The 10,292-nt window shown below is 41.1% G+C and overlaps 1 protein-coding gene across 6 annotated transcripts; it reads right to left on the bottom strand.

Moving 5' to 3' along the window:
* Nucleotides 1–4,337: 4,337 nt before the first annotated feature.
* LOC132548019 (uncharacterized) lies at nucleotides 4,338–8,643 on the bottom strand. Of its 6 annotated transcripts, none has more exons than XR_009554140.1 (4): nucleotides 8,112–8,515; nucleotides 7,235–7,410; nucleotides 5,552–5,591; nucleotides 4,338–4,677 (listed from the first exon to the last, which is right to left on the bottom strand). XR_009554140.1 is itself a non-coding variant. In XM_060211834.1 (3 exons), exons 1-2 carry the CDS (start codon nucleotides 8,527–8,529, stop codon nucleotides 5,587–5,589), a joined length of 423 nt encoding a protein of 140 aa, XP_060067817.1. In that variant the 5' UTR covers nucleotides 8,530–8,643; the 3' UTR covers nucleotides 4,338–4,677; nucleotides 5,552–5,586. The 6 variants fall into 6 exon arrangements, 4 of the variants coding, with proteins under 4 accessions (XP_060067817.1, XP_060067816.1, XP_060067814.1 ...); XR_009554139.1 differs by having other exon boundaries at nucleotides 4,338–4,667; XM_060211834.1 differs by lacking the exon at nucleotides 7,235–7,410 and having other exon boundaries at nucleotides 8,112–8,643.
* Nucleotides 8,644–10,292: the final 1,649 nt, after the last annotated feature.

Raw genomic sequence — 10,292 nt, 5'->3', positions numbered from 1 at the left:
ATTTGTTATTTTACCACTTGTGGTGTGAAGTTTATCATATATTTGTTATTTTACCACGACAGGTGTTCAACCTGAAGGGCTTGTGGTGTGAAGTTTATCATATATTTGTTATTTTACCACGACAGGTGTTCAACCTGGCAGGCTGGTGGTATGAAGTTAATCATATATTTGTTATTTTACCACGACAAGTGTTCAACCTGAAGGGCTTGTGGTGTGAAGTTTATCATATATTTGTTATTTTACCACGACAGGTGTTCAACCTGAAGGGCTTGTGGTGTGAAGTTTATCATATATTTGTTATTTTACCACGACAGGTGTTCAACCTGGCAGGCTGGTGGTATGAAGTTAATCATATATTTGTTATTTTACCACGACAAGTGTTCAACCTGGCAGGCTGGTGGTATGAAGTTTATCATATATTTGTTATTTTACCACGACAGGTGATCAATCTGAAGGGCTGGTGGTGTGAAGTGGATCACAAATATCACCGTCTTGAACAAATGGTTGTTGGAACTTTTATCGTGTATGGACTGAAAACGTCCGACCCGTTGATTTGTTAAAATATCTTGACACACACATATCCTTCACAACACAATAAAAGCGTACCATTAATCATTAAGAATTAAAATAACCTTGAAAAATAAACATGAACACAGATATTTATTCGTAACGTATGTTGTCAAATCGTATTGAAAAACAATATTCAATCAAGATAACGCATAGTTTGGATTGTCTGCTGTCGGTTTTTTTTTTTTTTTTTGTCTTTTCTACTTTTCGCGTAACTTTGCTCTGAAAATACAATGAGAGCAGTCAAGCAGAGAAAGATTACAATAAGGGAGTTAATAGAATCTAGAAAAATTAAATCAGTTATAGGCCTTGGAAATATTCGACATTTTCTATAAACGACAAAAAAAATCGCATCCTTAATACTTTGGCGTTAAATACAGCAGAGTCAAATGATAAATTAAACTGCATCATACGGTTGTTTCGTCCTTCTAGGACTCGGCAGTAACGCTACATCATACAGCTTTTTCGTTCTTCTAGGGCTCGTCAATGATGCTACATCATACAGCTGTTTCTTCCTTCTACGACTCGTCAGTGGTGTTACATCATACAGTTGTTTCGTCCTTCTACGACTCGTCAGTGGTTTTACATCATACAGCTGCTTCGTCCTTCTAAACGTGGCAAGCTGGTTACGTGGACTTGTCTATTCCAGTTGTTATCTAACCCAAACTTCTGCAAACTGAATTTATTGTCACAGGTGGTATGCAATGAGAACAATATGAAAATGAGACATATATGCAAGGAATAATTGATAAAGAGTTGTTCTTGATCTGTTATATTAGCACATCGTAAAACGCCTACCTTTTTTAACGGATATACAGGTGAACGGGAGACGGTGATTAATATGGCCATAAATGTTATAATTTAACATATTTTGAAAAATGGAGATACTTATTTTGTTTCCTTAATAAATTCAAAATTGATAAAAGCCATCTTGTAATGTTTGTCGTGTTGGTCGATCACTATATCGATCAACATCACATCACTGTCTGTTCAATATCTTTTCGGCATTACGAAATATGTGATTTGATAAACACAAGTTATATTAATATAATAATGAGTAAAACAATGAGTCATATAGATTTTTGATGTCTAGTATTTTCAAAACATTCTTTTGATAACCGTTGCATAGTTTCCTCTTCCTCTCTGTCCTTAACCGGTCCTCGTGATGCAGCGTTCTTTGTGTTAGGCCAGGTCTGCAAGAGGACAAGGGATTCGTCTTCTAAATCCGAATTTCAGAGCAGGTCAAGTAATAGAGACGGTCCCTCTCTACCTCATCCCTGTATCTCACTCTCTCCAGTCACTGTTAATATAGACGGTCCCTCTCTACCTCATCCCTGTATCTCACTCTCTCCAGTCACTGTTAGTATAGACGGCCCCTCTCTACCTCATCCCTGTATCTCACTCTCTCCAGTCACTGATAGTATAGACGGCCCCTCTCAACACCATCTCTGTATTTCATTCTCTCCAGTCACTGATAGTATAGATGGCCCCTCTCTACAACATCTCTGTACCTCACTCTCTAATCATTGATAGTATAGACGGCCCCTCTCTACACCATCTCTGTATCTCACTCTCTCCAGTCACTGATAGTATAGACGGCCCCTCTCTACACCATCTCTGTATCTCACTCTCTCCAGTCACTGATAGTATAGACGGCCCCTCTCTACACCATCTCTGTATCTCACTCTCTCCAGTCACTGATAGTATAGACGGCCCCTCTCTACACCATCTCTGTATCTCACTCTCTCCAGTCACTGATACTATAGACGGCCCCTCTCTACACCATCTCTGTATCTCACTCTCTCCAGTCACTGTTAATATAGACGGCCCCTCTCTACCTCATCCCTGTATCTCACTCTCTCCAGTCACTGTTACTATAGACGGCCCCTCTCTACACCATCTCTGTATCTCACTCTCTCCAGTCACTGATATTATAGACGGCCCCTCTCTACATCATCTCTGTATCTCACTCTCTCCAGTCACTGATAGTATAGACGGCCCCTCTCTACACCATCTCTGTATCTCACTCTCTCCAGTCACTGATAGTATAAACGGCCCCTCTCTACACCATCTCTGTATCTCACTCTCTCCAGTCACTGATAGTATAGACGGCACCTCTCTACACCATCTCTGTATCTCACTCTCTCCAGTCACTGATAGTATAGACGGCCCCTCTCTACACCATCTCTGTATCTCACTCTCTCCCGATCACTTCCCACTTTCCCCCTTCCACTCTTTTTCCTATGTTTTCTCGTCTGTTGAAGGGCCGTAATAAAGGACATAAAACCCTTTAAATTAGATAAAATAAATAAAAAGCGTTTTGATTTCTAGTGAAGTGTGTGATGGATCAACACAAGCTGTTGCACGGGGACAATGAACATTTGCTAAACCTAACATACCGTAATAGATATATTTCATCGTCGCCATTATTAGATCATCGTATATGTGCTACATGTATAATGTCTATTTCGTGTTTGTTCTTTTTTGATCAAATTAGTTTTATAAACTATAAAAGATACACATATGGATAAAGAAACAACATTTTACATTGAATTTATTCTGGAAACAGCTATATGGTTCGAATTTGAATTTTCAATTAACGGTATCATCAATATTTAATGTTTGCACAAGAAGCCATTTGATTATGTCAGTTTTTAAGCAGAATGATAAAACGTAATGGCGTTGATTTCGTCATCATAGATTTTCTTTTAATAGATGATATGATGCTGATATGACCATGATACCATTCCAATCACACCACATATCTCGCTGCTGCTGACTCGTGTAATACAATGTAGTTGTTTCAGTGTTTTCGTATTTGCTGCATCACTGAACAACATGCGGGAGGCCGTAGCAAGCAACCCAGAGATATTAGGTACAGTGTCTTGCCCAAGAACACAACCACCCCAGCAAGTTCTTTTGTAGGTCGTGTGGAGGAAGTATCAATCCACGTGCATTCCTCACGTGAGGTTATGTAAACCAACATTCTACAAAGCAATATAAGGGCGGAAATTAACGACACTGTATATAATTTAATCATGAAACAATTTTCTCAAAGCGCCCATTCAAAACCTTTCCGTTTTTATGTTATAACAGTATAATGCAGTATATTTTAAAATCGTTTATGTATGAAATATTCCTTGCAATGCACTTCACTTTAAATAATATCATTATCATCCATTTTATTTGGTCTCTGCGTGATACTCGTGTCAGTAAAATCCATTTTTGGCTTAACTTGTACCGTGGCCATGGCGCAAACTTAAAATCTTTCTTTCTTTAAATCCCCCCCTCATCCAAGTATCACGATGGATGAGAGGGATTCTCTGTAATGAAGCCCGGAGGCTGGAGAGTTAAATAATATGCACTTGTCAACCTGTTGGGTGCGCGACACTGAAGTTCAAAGTTGAAAATTATCTTATCGATATTGCATTACACGTGCCTGACCCATGTGAGAGGTCACCATATAAAAAGACATGACCAAGCCTAGACACACGCTTATTTCAAAGAGAAATGTTGGCAGATTGTGTGCAACTATAGGGTGGGAGATCCAAAACTAAACAGCAGAAATAGAAACCCAGAGACTTGGGAGGGTATTTAACTCTCCAGCCTCCGGGCTTCATTACAGAGAATCCCTCTCATCCATCGTGATACTTGGATGAGGGGGGGATTCTCTTCCATTCAGCCCTACGGCTTACTAGTTAAATAATATGCACCTTCAAAGAATCCGCCAACATTCCAGATAACCATGAAAAAGAAAACCAAACTGCAACTCAAGTTCACTCATTCATTAGTATTTCAAAATTACACTACATTTCACAAAGTCTATATCATTGACATCTTATCACTGCCCTGTCTGCAGAACACTGGTTGAAAAGGAACCCGGGTCATCAATATCTCTTAAGTAGAACCTCCTAAAGCTCTCGGCTGATGCCCAGTTTGCCGTTTCCAGTATGTCCCTCAAGGATGTCCCCGCCGTGTATGCTGCCGACACAGACGCTCCTCTAACTGAATGAGGTTTAAACTGTCGATCAATTCCAGCCGCCATCATCACTTCTCTCACCCATCTTGCCACTGTGGAAGTGGACACTTGCAAACCTCTTCTGAAAGAAACTAAAAGTTTATTACTCTTCCGTATGTTTACTGTCTGTGACACATAATATCTTAAGGTTGAAACTACACATAATCTTTCCTGAGAATATTTGTACAATGTTACTTTATAAAATGGCTTTGATGGCTTGGATGTTTTCATAAGTTTTCATAAGTTCTGGGACTGTAAAAACAATATAGTGTCCAAAATCCTGCATATGTTCAAGGTCTAAATTAACCAATGTTTGTGCTCTTTGTGCTGTTGTAAGTGCTATCAAACAAACTAATTTCCTAGTCAATGAGTCCACCTCCAGGGCTGTCAAAGGGAACATATCACCCAAATACTTCAGCAAAGGTGCCACATCCCATGTCGATGAATACCTGGGCTTAGGAGGATTAGTGTTGAATACCCCCTTCATAAACCTCGAAATTAGGGCATTGTTCATCAATACTGTATGGCCTAGTAATGGCAAAGTCTGGGACAACATACACTTATGTGTATTAATAACACTGTAAGATTTCCCTACATTAAACAAATGAGTGAGGTAGGAAATCACTTCCTTGATAGTGGGATGATTGGCACCAACCTGTCGTTCACCACACCAAGAGACCCAGTTATTCCATGCCAAGTCATACTGCTTGGACGTGGACTGTTTCCAGGAGGAGAAGACAAGTGTGGCAGCCTGTCGTGAAAAGCCCTGCTTCTGGAGAGATCTCCTGACACGCAACATGCGATCAGTCTCAGGCTGTTTCTTAAGGGATGCAGCTCCCCCTGTGGGGACAATAGCAAGTCTCGCCACCTCGGCAGGCGTGCGGGCGCATCCACAACAATATTTAATAGAGTAGGTAGCCACGCTTGACTTCTCCATAAGGGAACGATTACTATTGCCATACTTACTTTGTCTTCCTTCACTTTGTGCAGAACACGGCTGATCAGACTGAAAGGAGCAAAAATATACGGTAAGTAGTCTGACCATGACATAGAAAAGGCATCATAAAACCAAGCATCTGGATCAGGATACCACGAGACAAACTTGGTAACCTTAAAATTCAACCTACTTGCAAATAGGTCAACATCTGGATTGAAGAAATGACCACATATCCTGTCAAATATCAGAGGGTGTAGTGACCACTCTCCCGAAGACTGCATTGACCGTGATAAGTAATCAGCATCAACATTCAAAACACCCGGTATGTGGCAGGCAGAAATGAAAATATTTCTGTCCGTACACCACAGCCATATCTCTTTTGCTAACTCATTCAGCTCTGTTACATTTCCACCAGGCTTATTAACATATGAAATTGTACAGACGTTATCCGTCACAACCCTGACATGAGTATCAGACATGTCTGAACAAAAACATCGTAATGCCAACCAGACAGCTTTTAATTCCAAAAAATTTATGTGATGTTCACGTTCTGCTTTTGACCAAAGACCTTTTGTTATCTGAGAGCCAAACTTTGCTCCCCATCCATCACCAGATGCATCAGTTTCCATAATCACATCTGGATCACTTGGTCTTATCGCCCGACCATTCATACTGTTCACCTTATCTCTCCACCATACTATCTCCGTTTGTGCCAACCTAGACAAACTGACCTTGTCGTCATAAGACAAACCATTATGTAGGGCTGCTGTCTTTTCCTTGTCTACCAATCTGTAAAATAGTCCTGACAGCCGAACTGCTCTAAGAGATGACGTAAACAAGCCAATGAGACTAGCAAGTTCCCTTAGAGAAATTGACTCTTGACCTAAGACATGGGAACATGCATCTATGATTTTCTTCACCTTTTGTTCTGGTAACGAAACGGTAAATGTGATAGAATCTATCAAGTACCCAAGATGAATGACCATTTGACTAGCAGAAAACAAAGATTTTTCGGAACTAATCTGGAACCCAGCAGATTCCAAAACTCCAGCTAACACCCTACAATTCCTTTCACAAACCTCTCTGTCAGCAGCCTTGACCAAAGAGTCATCTATGTAATAGAAAGCATGGATACCCAAGCTGCGAACTTTAGCCATAATTGGCTTCAGTACTTTGGTAAATATCCGAGGGGCACTTGTCAAACCGAAAGGCATAGCCATAAACTCATATAGTATACCTCTCCATTTGAATTTCAGGTATTTCCTATGATGTTTGTTCACTGGTATACTGAAATATGCATCCTTCAGATCAATAGAAGTGAAGAAATCACCTCTCTCTACAGATTCTAGTACAACATCTAAGGTCTCCTGCTTAAAATGGTGGTACACCACAAACTCGTTCAACTTCCTCAAATTAATGACTGGCCTAAATTTACTATTTTTCTTTTGGACCAGGAACAAATTAGAAACAAATTCACCTTTCTCATGAATAGACTGAGTTATTGCCCCTTTGGATACTAAATCATTCACCTCAGAATCAACAATCTCCATCTCTTCCTTACTAAAAGCTACTGGTCCTGGCAATTTATGTTGCACAGGGATTTCTACAAACTCAAGTGTAAGACCACGCACAGTATCCAAAATCCATTCATCATCAGTCAATGATTTCCAAAATTCTACACGCTCTCCGATTCTACCAGATGGAACACCCACCTTAGGGGCTATTCTTTTTTCTGTGTCTGGCTCTGGCTTTGACTTTGCTGCATGTATGCGGGTCGCCGTTGTCCCCGGCCCCGCTGGCCCGACCGTAAAAAAGGCCTTGCTGAGCCTCTGTACTGGCTATAGCCCCCTCGCCCTCTCTGGCCGCCACTCCAGCCTCCTCGCTGTACCTGTTTTCGTGAAGACAAAACATTGAAAGCCTTATTAGCCTCAGAAATGTCTCTCACCTTCCTTGCAAGATCATCCCCAAATAGATTTGAAGTTATTGGCATGTCTTTCCCACATAAGGCATGATATGATGACGGGAGGGCTTGTCTCATAAGAAACCTACGTTTCACAGACAATGTATGTACTGCATTCCCTAGCATGGACAGAGCATCAATACACAGAGGCCTGAACTTCTCTCGAAAGTCTGGATGACTCATAAGAGCCTCAGTCAGCCTCATCACAGGTACCATACCGTCAGACACCGACTTCTGGGCCTCTTTAAGTTGAAAATCTCTTGCCTGTAAAGGCTTACCAAGTTTACCCCAAATCTCAGGGTTACATCGTGGGACGGTCATATCGGCACAATTTGCCGGTACAGGGTATTTTTCTGCCATTTTAGAAACGTCCGACGTTTTCCTACACGCAGTATTTACCAGTTTGGCAAGTCCCTCGTGAACACTAGGGCCCAACTTTACATCACCATATACATAGTCAGGGATGGCGAACAAGTCCTCCATATGACTTTCCTCTGTGGGTAAAATATCAGAATATATATCATCTAACTCAATGGAAGATTGTTCTGTATCTTGAAGACCCAACGGGTCCGTCATACTAAAAAAATCTGAGTCAAAACTGTCAACAACATAATCATTGCCATACCCACCAGCCGTTTGGTTTCCTGTACTCGCCCGGTCCCGCTTAACGTCTGCTAACTGCTCCTCCAGAGCCCTCATACGTTTCGCCATGAGTTGAAACTCGCTACCAGCGGCAGCCTCAGTGCAGACGGGACGTTTCTTACCCCCACGGGGCAAAGGAACAGTCGGGGCATCGCCTCCGACGCCGCCATATTTGTCATTCCGAACAACGTTCGGTGACTGCGGCTGTGCAGAGTCCTTATCACTTGCACAAGCGACAGAGTCGCTTAGACCCGAACTCAAATCGGGAAGGGGTCCCGGAAAGAAATCATCACACCCCTCTGCCTCCGTCTCTCCGGGATGGAGAGAGAGGTCATCGTCAGACTCACAATTATCGAAAGTCACCGACAAAGGCAACCGTTTACCGCGAGCCTGCTTACGACGCATAACCGTACAGCTGATAACCAAATGTAAACAAATGAAATTCGCGGAGCGAAGGAAAGGAATCGATAAAAATAAATTCAAATGGCTGAAAATTTTACCAAGCAAATGCAAATCGCGGACGCGAGACCCGCAAGATATCCTTCCCTTCTGGCTTAATGTCTGTCACGCACCCTGACTGACAAAAAAGCTTGTGTCTAGGCTTGGTCATGTCTTTTTATATGGTGACCTCTCACATGGGTCAGGCACGTGTAATGCAATATCGATAAGATAATTTTCAACTTTGAACTTCAGTGTCGCGCACCCAACAGGTTGACAAGTGCATATTATTTAACTAGTAAGCCGTAGGGCTGAATGGAAGAGAATATAGATTTTAAAACAATTTTATTGAGGACAATGACGCAGTGGTGTCGCTGAAAACATAAACGGTTAAACTTGACATGTACAAGTGTGACGTTATCGTTACCTACAGCATTGCTTTCATTCTTACCTTCCACTTGAAACTGATTAATAACCAGAATATCAATGACGAACTATGATAATTTGAGCCCTTAAAAAGAAATAGCATTTTAATATCTAGTTTCAAGCGTCAACCTGACTTATAATGCGTGTGAGGGACGACCAATAGTGTTAGTGCTGTTGTCTACAAATAAACCCTCCGTCAGAAAAACGACTGGCACTGTGACACGTGTCATACAAACTGACGACGTAACTGTGACATGGTGACATGTGTCATACAAACTGACACTATGTCATGGTGACACATGTCATAACGACTGTCACTGTAACTGTGACCTGTTGACATCTGACATTCCCACTGACAACGTAACTGTCATGGCGACACGTGTCATAACGACTGTCACTGTAACTGTGACCTGTTGACACGTATTATAACGACTGACACTGTATCTATGAGCTGTTGACACGTGTCATACCAACTGACATTGTAACTGTGACATGGTGACACGTATCATACCAATTATCACGGTAACTATGCCATGGTTACACGTGTCATACAAACTGACACTGTAACAGTGACTTGTTGACATGTGTCATACCAATTGAAACCGTAATTATGCCATGTTGACACCTGTCATACCAACTGACACTGCAACTTTGGAATGGTGACTCGTATCATAACAACTCTATATCTTTGAAAGTCACTCCACTTGTATATCAACTTCTTAATTCGTCCATTTCCATCTCAGTTAGATTGTACATCGTTCTGCCGTCATATGTGTCGCTTGAATGAATTTGCTCTTTTCCCCCAATCTCCACAAACCCCAAGGTGCCGAAACAAAATTGATTCACCTTCTTCCAAGGATGTCTCAGACCATATTTGGGTAAACTTTAATCATTCCTTTTAAAGAATTTCCCCCACTTGGCCCAGTCTTGTCTTTGGGACCCTAGACACACCAGTACTGTTTATATGAAATTGAGTATTCTTCTTCCAAGGATGTTTCAGACCAAATTTGTGCAGAATCAACCATTCCAATACGACTGTCAAACTCTACATAAAACAGTATATTGTAACGATAATTAAGATAGAAGATCCAAGCTACATACCATTGTTTCTCCATGTTAAAATCCAATACAATTTTAAAGGCATAGTCTCGTGGAAGTTAAATAATTCCTTATTGCATGACCTAGAATATCTTTAGATGATGAATGATGCCATAAAAACAGTTACATTGCTGTATTGCCTTCCTGTATACGAACTTATACGAAATTATGTATCTGACTGTGATTGACAGATTTTTTAGACGATT

The sequence above is a fragment of the Ylistrum balloti genome, unplaced genomic scaffold (assembly GCF_031769215.1).
Source record: "Ylistrum balloti isolate Yb309-2 unplaced genomic scaffold, AGI_CSIRO_Ybal_v1 Utg369994, whole genome shotgun sequence".
Lineage (NCBI taxonomy): Eukaryota > Metazoa > Mollusca > Bivalvia > Pectinida > Pectinidae > Ylistrum > Ylistrum balloti.
Note: the sequence above shows the minus strand (reverse complement) of the source record. Positions and strands in the feature narration are given on the sequence as shown.

Coding starts and splice junctions, on each gene's coding strand:
- LOC132548019 (XM_060211831.1), bottom strand. CDS start 8,529: ATGCGTCGTAAGCAGGCTCGCGGTAAACGGTTGCCTTTGTCGGTGACT. Junction 4,668..8,111: donor TACAGGAAACCAAACGGCTG/GTGGGTATGGCA, acceptor AGTTTCTTTCAG/AAGAGGTTTGCAAGTGTCCA.